The following is a 15766-nucleotide window of genomic DNA, read 5'->3' as shown; positions in this document are numbered from 1 at the left end:
GGAGCTGCGTCCCCACGAGGGACACGGCCAAAATTTGGCTTTACCGGCTGTGCAGCCATCAACGTCACACACGGGCAGGGGGGAGAGGCCGGAGCTCCGCCAACCACCCACCCGGGCCCGGGCCCCCAGGGGTCCCGCCGCAGCCAGCCCCACGGAGGGACCCCCAGCCCTGTGGAGCAACCCCCAGCCCCACGGAGCGACCCCCAGCCCCACGGAGGGACCCCCGGCCCCACGGAGCGACCCCCAGCCCCATAGGGGAACCTCCAGCCCCGCGGAGGGACCCCCGGCCCCGCGGAGGGACCCCCAGCCGGACGCGTGTCCCCGCCGCCCGCGTCCGCGCTCCCCCCCCCGCCACGTGGGACCTGCGGGAGCGCCCCGCGGGGGCGGGGCCAGGCGGGGGCGGGGCCAGGCGGGGGCGGGGCCAGGCGGGGGCGGGGTCAGCGGCAGCAGTGACGCGCTGACGCTGGCGGGCGCGGCTGGGCGTGGCCTAGCGCGGAGTGGGCGGGGCTGGAGAGCGGAGAGGCGGGCGGGCGCGGCGGGGGCCGGCGCGGGGGCGTGGTCAGGCGGGCGGGGGCGGGGCCGAGCCCTCAGCTGACCGGCCGCCATTTTGTCAGGCGCTGGCAGGCCGAGCGGAGTGCGGAGCTGGGGTTGGTGGCCGCCGGGGCCACCCGTGCCTGCCGCCCGCCCTGTGCCGCGCAGCGCCGTGGGCGAGCAGCGTCCGCGCCCCCCCGCCTCCCCGCCCGGGATGTGAGCGGCCCGGGCCCGCTGGTCTCACCCGGCTCTTAGCGGTAGCAGGAGCCGCGGCGGCGGCCCCCCCGTCCCCGGCTTGGCCCGGCCCCTCAGCCCCGAGCGCAGGCCCCGCGGCCCGGCCCCGCCGCCATGGCGCTGAAGATGGTGAAGGGCAGCATCGACCGCATGTTTGACAAGAACCTGCAGGACCTGGTGCGCGGAATCCGCAACCACAAGGAGGACGAGGTGAGCGGACCCGGCCCCGCCGCGGAGGGGCTGCCGGCTTCCCCTCGGCGGGTCCCGGCGTGGCCGGCTCCCCTTGGCGCCGGCCTGGGCTGGCTCCCTTCATCCCTCCGTGCTGCCTGTCACCCCTTTCCCAGGCAGGTCCTGCTCCTCCGGGGCTCAGGGAGGGTGGGAGCACACCCCGCTCCGGGCAGGGGAGGCTGCGCTAGGCCCAGCAGCAGCCGGGTGTCTTGGCCCCCCTGGAAAGGGGATGTTGTGTGGGGGAAGGTGGAAGCAGGAATCAAAAGGAGGAAGATGCCGCTGGGGTGTAGGCCTGAAAGGGAAAGGCTGGGGGAGACCAGGAAAGCGTTAGGGGAGCGATGAGCTGTAAGGGAGGGTCACGCGTGGTGCTCGCGTTCCCTTTCAGCGTGTTACTGTGGCGTTGACATCCCTGATACATCTGACAGAGGAATTCCTGTCTATTGCACTAGTCAACCACTGCAGTCAAATATATACTCTTCATCGTGAAGCTGATACACAGGAAAGCTGAGTTCGGTTGTAATTCAGCTTTCAAATTATTGTGTTGTATACCTTCTGACTAAAATGTATTTTCCTTGTTTCAGCGCTTTTGTAGTCAGAAAGCAATGGGATGTGTTGGGCTGTTATTCCCTCTTCTATTCAAGGCATGTGATCAGGAAATTAGTATAGGTGAAATAATTAGTCATCAAGAACATGTTATGTGAGACTTCCCACATTGAAGTGTCACATGTTAATTGGGAAGTAACGGACACTAAGGATATCATTATGTTCATCTCCAAGTAAGTAGTCACAGTCTTAGAAGCTTTCTTATGAATGGTGTAACAGTTACTCTTTGCCAGAATATCAGTGAGTTGCTGTGGAGTTAGTGGCAGGCTAAAAATATTTGTGGACTACAATGTCTCTTCGTATGAGTACAATATCCAAATGGTATCAGCTGTGAAAAGTATCTGGAAAAGTTGTAATCAGGTAACTAAATGAAATATTTCATTTGGAAAACTATGATTTTCATTACTGGTGGTGTTGGACTGAAACACAAAATACAACTTCCAAAACCACTTGAGTGTTCAAATGGCTTTTAAGCCTTTTGTGCACATGACGAGGTGTTAGTGATGATACCTGGGAAACGTATATTTTTTTTTAGTATATGTTAAATTTAGGGTTATTGATTTGGTCATAGAGGAAGATAGTGCTACTATGAAGTGTGAAGTGCCCTGCAAAACATGGGAAACTGTATGGAGAAGTGGAAACAGCGTGTTTATGTGGACACTTAATGTGTTACACTCAAAGCTGGAACAGGTGAACAGTAATTCTATGGAGCACTTCGCCATACCGTGCTTAGACCCACTTTGTATGTTATGCTGCTTTTAGTAAATATGCTTTATCTTTTGTGCATAGGACAGAAAATGTTTCTTCAGCTGTCAAACGTCTGAGGATCCTCCTGATGAAGGTCCAGACTGGTCCAGGCCTTTGTGGCACCAGTCCTTTTTGGGGAGCATTGAACATACTGTTCTCCTTTCTGAAATAATTTTATGACAAACAGCTCCTTTTCCAGGACTTCATAAAGAGCCCAAGTGCTGTTACACAGTCAGGATTAACAAGTTCCTGTGCACCGTAAGCCATACCGAATTTGTTCTGTGACAAGAGATACTTAAAATGCGTTGGCTTTGATCTCCTTTAGAGTTTGGAAAAAATACTCCTCAGACAATTTTGTAGGGCTCTGTATATTTGAAGGAAGTTGTTGTACAGGCACACGCACTCTAGGATTGGGTGAGGTCAAAGCAAATGTGTTCCCTCTTACTGTAGCACGATAGTACTTTAAATGATGGTAGCTTGAAATACTTGATAGAAGTTTGAAATACAGATTGTGAGATTTTAAAATAGATAACTGTAGGGATAGTTCCTTTTTATATCCTCATGAGCCCAGCAAAAATGAAACCCCAGACTTCATCATGTATTCATCTGATCAGTAGACATTGCACTGATGAAATGTGTGTCTTCTGTAGCGTAGACTGTTTCAGAATCCTTCAAAGATTTTGCTTAATTACATAGAGTGGCTGCAAACAGGACAGAACTCTTCCTTTTTCTAGCTCAGCTAGCTGAAGAGAGCTGTAAACCTTCTGCTGTGAGGGTGCTGGGCGTTGATTCAGTGTTTCCCAGGCAGCGGTCATGGACGTTTGCTAATTTTCAGGTGATGTTACAAAATGAGAGTATTTTAGAGGAAGTAGCAGCAAAAATTCTTCCTCCTTTTCCTCCAGTGCTTCCATTGTTCACTGTATCTATTAAATGTTGCTCTGTCATTGTTCAACCAACACTTACGTGTCTCAAGTGTCTAAGTTTAAGACACACACTCTGTCCTATTCAGAAGAGCATTTTGGTTTAAAACAAACAGCAGCGTGCTTTGGTGGCCAGGATATTAGCTGTTGATCAACAAGAATTACTCTGAAAGAGATGTCTCTGGAAGGAGGTACTGTGGTTGTTAAACAAAAATGAAGTGGAAAGAAATTAAAACATGATCATTGCTTTGACTTCTGATTTAGTTATGCTTTTTGCAGAAGGTTAATTTCTGTTGTATGTATTGGTTCTTGTCTTCTGGAATTTAATCATATGGAAATTCTGCCATCACTTTTTCCCCTCACCTTTTTGGGCAGCCTCTCCTGGTAGAGAGGAGATAGCAAGATTTTTTCCTTTCCAGTTCCTCCACAGGTGCCATCACAAGCAAGTGTATTTGGTGTTTCACTGACGCGTCGAGGATGTTTGTAGTGCAGGATGCGCCAAATGGTTGTCACCTCGGTTCAGACGGAGGTTTCTCAATACAGCTTTTCAACAGACCTGCTGTATTCCTGCTTGATGGTTATATGTTCATCCTGTATTGCTGTGACTCTTAACTGCATACCCCAAGACTTGTTGTGAAGTAAATGGAGCACCACAAGCTCTTTACCAATAAATTTTAAATGTCCTCCTCAGCTCACTAGGGGAACTGAGAGGGTACTGGAGGCTGCCTGGCACTTCAGCATAGTGCTTTCATAGTGCTTAGTTACCTGTCAGAGGCCATTTTTGTTTTAATTTCTGGTCTGTATCCAAAGCTGACCCATTTATTTTGAGTTTCAAACACTGAAACTGAAGTGATGGTCTTCTGGAAGGACAAGAGGTAGGGGGTAGGAGTTAGGGAACGGTCACTTTTCTGTGCAGACGTACTCTGACCATTTTCCAGTGTTCCAGGGAAAGTTGGAGCTGCATCATCCTACGGAGTTAATGCTGGTGTGGAAGGAATGAGGTAGCATAACAGGATTAGATCTTTTCCTAGTTTGACGTGTTGTGTTTACTTTTCAACAGCCTGTACAGACGCTTTAGTCCCTGTGGTGTTCCCCAGTGCCGGTTTGAGGGAAAGCCAAACCTGCAAGAAAGACTTGATCCTTTTTCATTCTCCCCTGACCTTCACTTCTAATATCTCGTTCTCTCTCTTCCATTTGGAAAATGAATCCTTTTGATAATGAAAGCGGTGAGTCTTTCACCTGTTATTAGGTGGTTTTGTACCCTATGGAATAACTTCTCCCACTTTGTGCCTACTTTTTATGCATGTGCTACACAGCGTGCTCAAGAGGGAAACGGCTTGTACGATAAGCTGGTAAAAGTATAATGAATTCTTTTCCAAGATATTCCAAACTGAGAAATGATTTCTGTTTAGGGGTGTTCTCCTGCATGTGAAATAAAGGCAGGGATAATCCTTTGATGCTCTTTGGTTCTTGCACAGTGTTTTGCATTTGCAGTTAAGAAGTTTGTTGTTCCCAACAAGGAAGCTACTGTCAGATGCTGTGGTGAGAGGTTCTTTTATAAAACTGAAATGATAAAGTAACGGAAACAGAGATGTTGAGTGGTGCTTTGTCCTGTTCAGACCATAGCTCTCTGTATTTCAAGTGCCTTTGATTTACTGGAGGACTCTAAAGGAGGGAGAAGGGGTTAAAAAAAAGTCCTGCATGAAATGTCTGCGCACTTCACTCATAACTTGAGAAAATTGCCTCTCTCTTCTTTGAGAGAATCTGCTGCTTGTGTGCCAGGATTAGCACTTCACATTTTTGGTAATCGATACTTTCAGGGAAAAGCGTATTAAAAAATTCACGTTCTCTTGTGTGTAGTGTTCAGTGATAAGTATCTTGTTGCTGGTTTGCATTTAAGAAGTTGTTTCGTACAGAAGCAAGTTGTAGGAGTGATAGGAGCAATCGGTGTTTGTGGTTGGAAAAAAATAAAAATTAATTTCAGTTGATAATATAACGCTAAACAAGAGGTGTGTTGAGTGTCCGTGCTGTGAAATGTGTATTTCACTGCTCAGAAAGACCAGGCTTACCGAACTGGCAGCGTGTTCTAACTTCTTAGTGACTATTACCTAAGGACAGTGGACTTGTTAAAAAACCTTTTCCCCTAAATATAGGGCTACTGTGCTCAACTGCACACTTCCAGCTACTCCTCTGACACATTTTCAGCTGAAATGATGGCGTAAGGAGTTTTGAGGAATCTTTTAACATCACAGAAGTCTTCTGGGCACAACCTGTCACCAGCGAGGCTGAAGAGTGTCTGTGGTCTTCGGTCGGCTTGGCCTTTAGCCACTATTGCAGTGTTGGTATCTAATGGTAAAGAATATGGGATGAACATAATAGGGGAATTTTGAGGAATGCTAAAAAGCTTGTTGGTGCCCAAGACTGAAAAACCAGCCCAACCGATAGGCAGGGTGCAGTTCATTGATGACAGTCAGCTCTTTGAGTGCCTGAGGCCTGATCAGTCACTGCTTGTCATATGTGTGTTAATATCTTTGAAGGAAGCTCATTATTCCACCCACTTTCAAGTGAATCTAGAGTTGCTATTGTTAATTCTTTGAGCTCGTGAATCATTGGAAAAGACAAAGTCGGAAATAGAAACAATAGACAAAAGAGGGTTGGATAAGGACCTCACCCCAACTGGTAGAAAAGCAGAGTAGTAGCGGCCTCCAAGGTAGCAAGGCCCAGTGCGGCAGTGTCCCTGCCTTACCTGCCGTGTCACGGGAAATAAAGGGCCTGGAGCTGTGGAACACGAGCCAAGATGTGGGTTTTTCTTGTGTGATTACAAGCAGAGAGCAGCTGAGGCTTTGCATTAGCACTGCCTTTCATTAGCTTCTTGCTTTCTCCTGTGTTAAATATTACTTAATTGACTGTGGCATAAGTGGGGCTAATAGCTTTGTTCCCAGTCCAGTTCCTTTTGTAGCCATCTCTTCTGAGGGTTTGAAACGCTCCAGACAGATCTTTTCCTCACACGTGTCAGTAAAAATTCTGCCTGGGCAGGTCCAGGAGAGAGGAGGAGCTTTTTGATACCTCATCTGAAGAAATGGAGTGGCCCATAGACTGCACCTTTTGCAAGACCAGTGGAAGAAGAGCCAGAAAAATCAAAGTAAAGATACTGACTGCATTTCTGTGCTGTTGTCATCTTCAGAGAGTTGTTTATTTGATGCTTTTTGATGCAGCTCCCTGTGTCCCAGTGCTGAGTGCAGAAAATGGGGCCTTTTGCCATTTCCTCTAATGTCATCAGTGTCCACAAAAGCCACTGAAAAACCTCTTCCTCTGTGATGTGGGTTAGTGACTCCAACTATAGTTATATAACAAAGAGTACCTTTAGGTTTTTCACTTAGAAGTGTTCTTTGGTAGCATATGTCCCATTTCTGGTGTGAATTGAAGAGCAGCAAGGGAAGCACTAAAGGACACGCACCAGAAAGACTGAGTCATGGGACCAGTTACAAAGAAGCATTTGTATTCCTTAGGTTATTAAAAAAAAACCTGCTCGTTCATGCTGAAAAATAGAAATGCTTCATAATGTAAAGGGGAGTCTGCTTAAATCCGGGTGGCAGGGAGTGTGAAGATGTTTGGGTAAGGTAAAAGGTGCAGAAAATAACATGGGTAGCGGTAGCGTTAGCAGCTCGTAAAGGAGTTGAGTGCTTTTTTAAATAAGATTACATTCAAAATAACTGACAATACTTATGAGTCCTCTTGAATACTGAAGTGTAACTGAGCATGAAAAAATGTTGGGTTCATATCAGCTTATTTGCTCAGCCACTGGCTGGTAGGAGTCTGTAGACCACATAGTTGAGTGCTGGGTTTTGTATTAGCTGTTTCTTTTTTATTGTTATTTTTTTAACGACCTAGATGTTCAAACATGATAGGTTTTGCTGAGAGATTCATACATTAAAAGGTGTATAAAGGCAAGCAGGCATCGACGTTGAAACTTTCTTCCAGTGGGCTCGATCTCCATGGCGAATTCCGGCTGCACAAAATCTATCACTTCCAGCTATCGCGGTGTGACTAAGCGTCAGCCTGGAGGAATGTACGTTTGCTTAGAGCGAGTGGTATGATTGTACAGCAGGGAGTAGGTGAACAAATTTACTTTAATTACACAAATATTTGTACTGAATTTAAGGAGTCAGCGATGACCAGGAACCGTCTTTTTCTTCATTGTCCTTCTTACCTTTCCGTAACTGAGAAGTGCTCGTAACTACTATTACACCTTCATAATATTTTCAGTGTTACATTTTTATATGGTATTAATACATCATTAAGCATCTTTTTTTGTGCTGTCTCCCTCTAAACTGATTCCAGTCACCTGAGTCTTGGAAACAAGAGCTACTTTAGTTCCTCAGAAGGAAGTGACTATTTCTTATACATACAACAAAATGCGTGCTTATAATGAAGCCTGCCTTTATCAAAGCCTGAAATCATGCGCAGAAATAAGTCTAGAACTAGAAAATTGAAAAATCTACTGTAAAAGTAATTGCATAGCTTTTTACATAATAACATAAAAGTTTGAGTACATCTTGTGTTTGCAGGCGTAAGTGCTTTTATCTGACGCATCTCTCTGGTCTTAAAAGTTGTCTGCTCAGGTATGATTTAGACAGCACGGGCCCCTGAGGACTGTTTAATTGCTGTGCAATTAAATTAACAAGTACTGTGATCAGACTGGAGACATATTAACGACTGATCAGACTGGAGATATATTAAGGGACATCTCTAGAGCCTTGCTGATGATACATGCTTACTGATTTGTGTTGGACTGGTTTGGGTTTTGCTCTCTAATACCCCCTTAGTAGTTGGCAGCTCAGCCTAGCCCGCCTGGGGAGGTGGTCCGGGATGGCTTGCGTAGCTGTGCTCCAGCTTTGTGCCTTCTTTGGGGTTGTTTAGTGTCTGCTCTAAAACTGCTAGGTGTATGCTACTTGTTTAGCATCTCTCTGAATTTTTGAAATAAGGTTCAAAGGTTTTTCTTGATTGATGAATCAATTTAGGATAGATGCATCGTGCCGAATTTCAGTTGGTGTGTATAATTTCAGTAAACATTAAGAAAAGAAAAAAGTGTAAATTGACTTTTTGCATTCTGCCATCCGTGTCGTCTGGCTGAGGAGCCTTGCTGTCTCGCTTTGGTTGGAATAGGCGAGGGGGTAGTGGATAATGCACCATGTTTTTAATAAATAACATAGGAGAAAACTGCTGCAAATGCAACAGCAAACCTGCCTTCATGCCTCCAGTGTTGATCACTGATGAAAACGGTACATTGGTCTGGGAGCTTAAGGCTGCCTACAAGATGAGCGAATAAATCCCCGCAAAGCTGGGTAGCAAACGAAGGCATGTTAAAACACCTACAGCAATACTGTTTATCAGCAGCTGAGCGAAAGATAAGCTTGGCTTTTTCAAAATGCCTTTCGAGTTGTAGCGTGTTTTCTGAGCTCTTTATTGCATCTCACTACCCTCTGCACCAGTTTATTTTCGCTGCTGCAGACCTGCTTAAATGAATGCTGTGCAATTTCTCAGTTATTGCTTATATTCTGTTACGTGCTTATCTGCTTTGCTTAGTTTATGGCTTTAGTGAAGTTAGTTGTGAGATAGCGTGTGCATTGGAATTCTCTTTCTATCCAGCCATGGAGCAGCCTTAACGAAGGATCCTGTTACTTATCTCAAATAGCTTTTTCTACAGTATTTAAATAATATAATATTTTTAGTTATGTCTGACGGAAGTTAACATCTAATACGCTTATCTCTAGCGCTGTGTCCCAGTGAGTGGAAAGCAGCACGTTTTGCTTTTTTATGCTCTTTGTCTGTTATATCAGTTGATTTATTCTGTGCTGTCATGGGTTGATGCTTGTGTTTCAGGTACTGTAGTCAATTATAGGTGTATAAATTCTATTTGATTAGTTCCGTGGTGTTCGTTGACATAACATACTGCTTTGGGGGGGTTTGATCGAAGCCTGGCAAGTGAGACATGTTTCTTTCCCCTCTTCTTTCTAAGTTAGGTGGTGGCAGCTGGTCTGTGCTGTGCTTGTAACAGGGTCTTCTGCTTGAAGCACAAATACGAAAGTTGCTTCGCCTTCGCAAGGTGCCTGTGGTGTAACCGCCTTTTGTGTTAAGCACCGTGGTCCTGTCACGTGGCTTGGATCCCACAGGTAGTATTTCTTAAGAGTATCAAAAAAAAAAGAAAGGAAGGGCAGTTGTTGCTGGTTTTCTGGAAGCTGGAGCAGTGGGCATCTTCCTCTCATGTGAGATCATCATGTGCTTGCACTCAACGTGATTTCATGGAGTTTAATGGCAAGCATGTGTCTCAAAGTGCTACAAAGATAAACCCTACGGTGCTTAAAACAAAAGAAATATCCTATTTTGTGCTTATTTCCGTTATTTATTTTTTATGTTCTAATTATTCCAAACTTTTTCTCTTTTAGAATGTAGTTAGCGTTTTTATTGGATCATATCTTGCTCCTTGTGGCATTCACTGTTAATCATCCTTTCTTTAAAACACCGTATTTAACCCTGAAAGTGCAAGTGAAGTAGGGACTAATGTTCACTGGCAATTCGCTGTTTCATCTGGGTGGGAAACACTTTGCTATTGCAGCAAGTGAGAGGTGTTTGAATCTCAAATCAGCTGCAGCAGATCCAGTGGATTGAGGCTGGATCCTGACAAGGACTTCGGAGGATTCAGATGCATTTGGTTTGCTGGACTGTAACCCTGAGTGGTGAGAATAGGAGTTTGCCTTCTTTTGATTTCGGGAGATTGATATATGGTTGAGATAAGAATACAGCTTCTTTGAGACTATTGGAAATGCGTAGCTTTCATGATTAAATTCAATGTAAACCTTCTGCAGTTCTCATTGCTAGTGGCTTCTCATCAGCTGACGAAAGTACAGCAGAGAGTCTCATTTCCTAGGGATGGAATTGTACAGTTAGATCAGTGATTTTTTTCAACTTCCTTCATAAGTCACTTGAAAAAAATCTTAGTCTTTTGTGAACCTCTCTGAAATTGTCAGCAAACCCAAAGCTCTGTCTTGGCCAGAGCTTGGAATAAAGTTTTAGTGTTTTTCAAAGTTAGTTCAAAAAACATGGCTTGGGAAATGAAAAATCCTATAAACTGATATTTTGGCTTCTTACCGTGACCCGCTTTTCCCTTCCTCTCTCCCTCTGTTTCAAAGGGGTTGTGTCTTTGATTCTTAATACCTACATTCTTATTTTAGCCACTCGTACTAGTTTAAACGCACATATTTTCTGAGTGAAGTCTTGGAATTCTTGAGGAATTTGGGCTTATTTTAAAAAATAGCTTGTGTATTAATGGATATAAAATGCTTACTGCATCTGTTTGGTGGAATACATAAAGAAATGGCAGTTACGACTCTGTGCTGCATTCACAGCTTTGTGCACTTACAGCGAACATCTGCCTGCTTTACTGGGGTTTTAGCTGTGCTGCTCTGCGTGTGTGTCTGTAATCTTCCTCCTTCTGAGGGACAGGCGAGAGAAAACAATCACCCGAGTGGTTGCTATGGCGTTTCGTTAAGGAGCCTTTTCCACCGCGTTGGGAAAGGCTCCTTCCCCACTTGGCAGCCTAGCATGAATAAAAGAGCTCCTCTCAGCTGGGTTATCATATGCCCTTCAGCTTCTGACCGCAGCCTTGCAGCTTTGCCTGCGTTGCCATCGTTCGGAGGGTGGTCTTTCGCTTAATGGCTCTGCTTGTTCTCGATGACACCGGGAGTGCAAGGCTGCCTTGTAATTGCCTTGCTCTTCCTCAAAGCAGTCTGGCTGCAAATGTCCAAAGGTCTATAAATATTGTGACATAGAAGTTGTTCCTTGGTTGACTGGCCAAAATGCGTGAGCAATTGAGTAGCATCCAGGGAAGACTTCGTGTAAGACTGTCACAGAATTAGTGAGGAATTAATAGTTGAGAAATATCACAGAATTGTCCTGGTTGGAGAGGACCTTTAAGATCATCGAGTCCAACCATTAACCTAACGCTACCAAGTCAACAGCTAAACAATATCCCTGAACAATATCCCTCAGCACCACATCTACTCATCTTTTAAATCCCTCCAGGGATGGGGACTCCACCACTGCCCTGGGCAGCCTGTGCCAGTGCTTGGCAACCCCTTTGGGGAAGAAATTGTCCCTGATCTCCAATCTAAACCTCCCCTGGTGCAGCTTGAGGCCGTTTCCTCTCGTTCTATCACTTGTTACCTGGGAGAAGAGACTGACCCCCACCTCGCTACACCCTCCTTTCAGGCAGTTGTAGAGAGTGAGAAGGTCTCCCCTCAGCCTCCTTTTCTCCAGACCAAACACCCCCAGGTCCCTCAGCTGCTCCTCATCACACTTGTGCTCCAGACCCTTCACCACCTTCGTTGCCCTTCTCTGGACTCGCTCCAGCACCTCAATGTCTGTCTTGTAGTGAGGGGCCCAAAACTATATATATATTGGAAAAAAAATTGATATTATAATGAATACTGTGAGCATAAATGAACTCTCAAGTATTTTCCTTTTGCATTCCTTTCTTCATGGGATCTCAAAAGAATTTTAGGAAAAACTGAGCCAGTTATGTCCTGGGAAGTAGTTATTTTTAATTACCACACTAGGAAATTGCTATATTGGAAGGATTTATGCAAAAACTATCAGCGAATCAATGCTGGGAAAAGTATCCAGATTTTGTCCTGTATGTAAATGGGCTTTTTTTCCTGCAAACATTTAGGCCTTGCTGAGTGACTGCCATTTTTGCTTCGTTGCATCAAGTGGTTGTTCTCCCTTTTACTCTCTAGTTTGACTTGCAGGCTGCGGTGTGGGGCCTGAGGGTTTCGGTTGGCGTGAAAATGCCTCGATGCAGCCCCCTGTCTGGTGCTCTGCAGAGCTCAGTGATTCCACTAGCCAGAGACCGGGGAAGAGCTTTGCTGAAGATCCACGCCTGCGTACTTGTTTCCTTCGTATTTACGAAGATGTTAAATGTGGTAGCAGTCTGGGTAGGGTGTGGTGGTTGGCGTTCAGATTTAAGCAGGAGACTAAATAGATCAGTTTTCTTGATATTGCTCAAGCATGACAGCGCTACTCCACAGAGACTAACAAAAAGTTAATACCTGCTGATCCTTTAAAGCTGTCTATATATAGGGGCTCTCATTCCTTGTAGTCTTTTAGGATTTGAAGTGCAGCTATTTTGGAAGGACTTCTTTCTGCTCTTCAAAATCCCTTATTTTAGTTTCAGATCTGATTCTGAGTTCTGTAATATACTTTTCCACCCTCTTTAAAGGAAATCACTCGTTATTTTAGGCTAACTGGTAGTCAGCCTGCAGGCTGCTGGGGCCATCGAGTGTGGCTGGTGGCTAGTGACTCGGGAGCCTGTATTCGGCTGTGCCAACCTGTACATTATTGAACTTTTCTGTACGCTGTTTTTTTCCCTCTTCTGGTCACACAGTGGTTTGCGTTCAACTCCCAAGAGGTTTTCAAGAAACTTAAGCTAGTGTTTAAAGAGTTTTGGGATAGATGCTGTGGGAAGTGACAACAGTGCTTTCTGGTTGTGGACATAAAGACTGAGAACTTGCATGTTGGTGTTCTGCACTGAGAACCAGTCCTGACCTTGCTGACCAAGATGTGGCAACGAGATACACGCATGAAGGATTCTGTGACGCTGTTCCAGCGTGCTCTTGTGTGTGCATAAAATATTCAAGGCTAGGGACAATGTATTTGGAGATCAGTTGCATGTTGGAGAAGTCGTTCTTTCAGCACCTCTCATCCAGTGTGTATTCTTCTGTCACAAGGGTTTTTTTAGTTTAAACTCAGGAGTTTAAACTTCCCATTGGAGTTTTCTGACCTGAATCACTCTCAGGCAATGGGTTTAGGATACCAAAATACCTGCTTCCTGGCAGAACTCACCTGGCCTCTGCATTGTTAAGCGTGTGAGGGCAATGCCATCTCCAGCCGTGGCAGATGTGATCCGCTCGCCCGTATCCAGGAGGACAGATGGGTATCTCTCTAGAGGAGAGGGTTGTTTGGTGTTTAGCTTGCCCTCCCTTAACATGAAAATTCCCATTGCCAAGGTAGTATTCGTACCCCAAATACAGGCAGTTAGGAATATCTTAAATTTCAACAAGTAAATTCGTTTGCCAGCTTTCTTGCATCAGACCTTCTGAGTTACGTTATGCTGAACAGCAGAGCTGCTGTTTGAGGGCCCTCAGTAGGCTGCAGGAATGGGTCAGACAGGAGCTCTGTGAAGGTCAAAGACTTTTAGTAAAAGTCTCAAAATAACAAATGTGGTTCCACCTGAGCTTACCAGTGTCATGGAGGAGCTGGCTTTTATCCCTCTGTTAAGTGTGAGGTTTGAGAGAAAAGCCAGATAAATTATTCTACTTCTATAGCAGCTGTAAAACCAGTGAGTTATGTGTATTCGCCTTGCGTGCTGATGGTGAGTTTAATTCAGGTATCACTAGACTCTGAGTGATGGCAGTGTAAATTGTTGTTACACGACTGCTGTGTGAAGTCCCTGCATTAAAATTCCATTGCTACCTTTCCTCACCTGGGTCATTGAAGTGTCTTCTGGCACTACAGACCTTCTACAATTTCTTTTTGTCACCTGCTATTTATTAAAAATACCATTCTCTGCTTCTTGCAGCACATTTTTATGACTTGAAGCATGAGTATCACCCTAAGACGTTGTAAAAGACCAATGAATGGTTGGGATAATACACAAAATTTAGTGTAAAGGGCAGAAATGTTAATTAAAGGCAGGCCAGTAGACTTCCATGTTGAAAATAACTTTTTGGACGAAGGAAGTGGTATTCAGGTAGGATTTTACATTGAAACTAGGTAATCTGTTTCTGACCTGGTTCTTCTGACAGTTGATTTATTTATATTGAATGTGAAGTGCCCTGGTGCATGTGTGGCTTTCTAAAGAGAGATTATTTCTCTGCATTTAAATTGTCATGATTTCTGTAGCAGATAACTAAAGTACTTAAATCATGATTAATTGTGAACTGAAAGAATCTCTGACTGAGCTAAGCCTACTTCTAAAGCAAAATCTGTACAGATATTTTTAAATCGTGCGTTTGCCACATCCCTCCCACAAGCACAGACGTGATTGTTTGGAAAGAAATGAAGGACCAATATTTAATGTAAACATTGTGACATTTGGCTTGCTGAATTACTGAGAAATTCATACCAGTAACTGTTGTTTATCAAAATGTGTAAATGACAAAACCGCTTGTCGAAGGCGTGAACCAGGGAGGGGGATGTCCTTGCTGTGGTTGGGGTGGATGGGGGGTTACAGCCAGAAGTACCTGTACCCTGAGACCTGGGCTGTGTCCCTTCAGGCGTGAGGACTGTTGGGGGTGTGCATCTGCAGTGCCATCCGTGTGCAGCGTGCCCAAAAGTAGAGTAACTCATAGTATTTTCATCAGTCACCTTAAATTTCTGGGCTGTTAATAGTGTTTGATATAGTTTTTTCTAGACACACAATGAATGGGTGATCTGTGACGTCCCACTGAGGTCAGTGACTCGGAATCAGTTCTAGGAATGGTGGGACTCGGGTTTTGTTCAGACCCCGAGGTACACAATCTCCACTCAACACCTTTTTTTCACAAACCTTTGAAACGAGAGCTCTGGACTGGAGAGTGTAATTGCAAGGGAGAGGGAGAAGGGAAGCCACTGAAGAAACATCTTGATGTACTTTCGGTTTTGTAACAGGGTTTTGACGTTTCTCATTAATGAGTAGTTTAGTCAGAATTAAGTGCTTACCTGAATAGTGTGTGTGAGACTTGGTGCTTACAAATGATGAGTTCTGCTGCTTCTCCCCCCTAACGTGCTGGGAATCTACAAAACTGGTAAATGAGCGCACATTTTTGTTTGTTTTCCTCAGGCAAAATACATCTCCCAGTGCATCGATGAGATCAAGCAGGAGCTAAAGCAGGATAACATTGCAGTGAAAGCCAATGCAGTCTGCAAACTCACATATGTAAGTGCCTTGCTGGGATGTGATGTAATAATATCTTTATTTTTTTTCTTTCTTGCTGACTAGGAGCTAGTCTTCAGTCTGAATGCCTGCTTTCCTCAGACTGCAGGTTATTAGGCTGTTGTAAGTGCAGCCTGCAGGTGAAAACGTTCCCATGTCTGACGTCAGAGGCTGCATATTCCTGTTCTGCTCACTGTGCTGGCACTGGTGTCGGTGCAATTTTATTTTGTTGAGATAGGTCAGGAAGCTGATCTGATTTAAAACTAATGCAATTTTAAAAAGTTGTTTTCAAATGGATTGTTTCTTATCACATAGTTGCATGAGCACGTGAAACTGGTGTTTGTTTCTCTTTGTGCAGTCCTTTGTCAAGGAGAGGAGGAAAATACTGTCAAAGAATTATTTTTGTGGTTCTGTTCTGGGTTTTATTTAAAAAAAAATCCAGGAAAAAAACTTCGCAATGATGCTTATATAACTGTGTATGTATTACCTGGAATTAATGCAAACTATTTAAAACTTGCTTCTGGTGGAACTT

The 15766-nt window shown here is 44.7% G+C and overlaps 1 protein-coding gene across 1 annotated transcript in view; it reads left to right on the top strand.

Moving 5' to 3' along the window:
- The first annotated feature begins 660 nt into the window (after positions 1–660).
- The window catches only part of AP3D1 (adaptor related protein complex 3 subunit delta 1), a 44878-nt gene continuing 29772 nt past the window's right edge, over positions 661–15766 (top strand). Inside the window, exons 1-2 of the mRNA XM_068420567.1 lie at positions 661–975; positions 15142–15237. Of these exons, the coding sequence (XP_068276668.1) occupies positions 880–975; positions 15142–15237 (192 nt within the window). The 5' untranslated portion in view covers positions 661–879. The remainder of the gene's footprint in view (positions 976–15141; positions 15238–15766) is intronic.

This window comes from Nyctibius grandis, chromosome 31, assembly GCF_013368605.1.
Source record: "Nyctibius grandis isolate bNycGra1 chromosome 31, bNycGra1.pri, whole genome shotgun sequence".
NCBI lineage: Eukaryota > Metazoa > Chordata > Aves > Nyctibiiformes > Nyctibiidae > Nyctibius > Nyctibius grandis.
The sequence above is the reverse complement of the archived record's forward strand: the minus strand, read 5'-3'. Positions and strand labels throughout refer to the sequence as shown.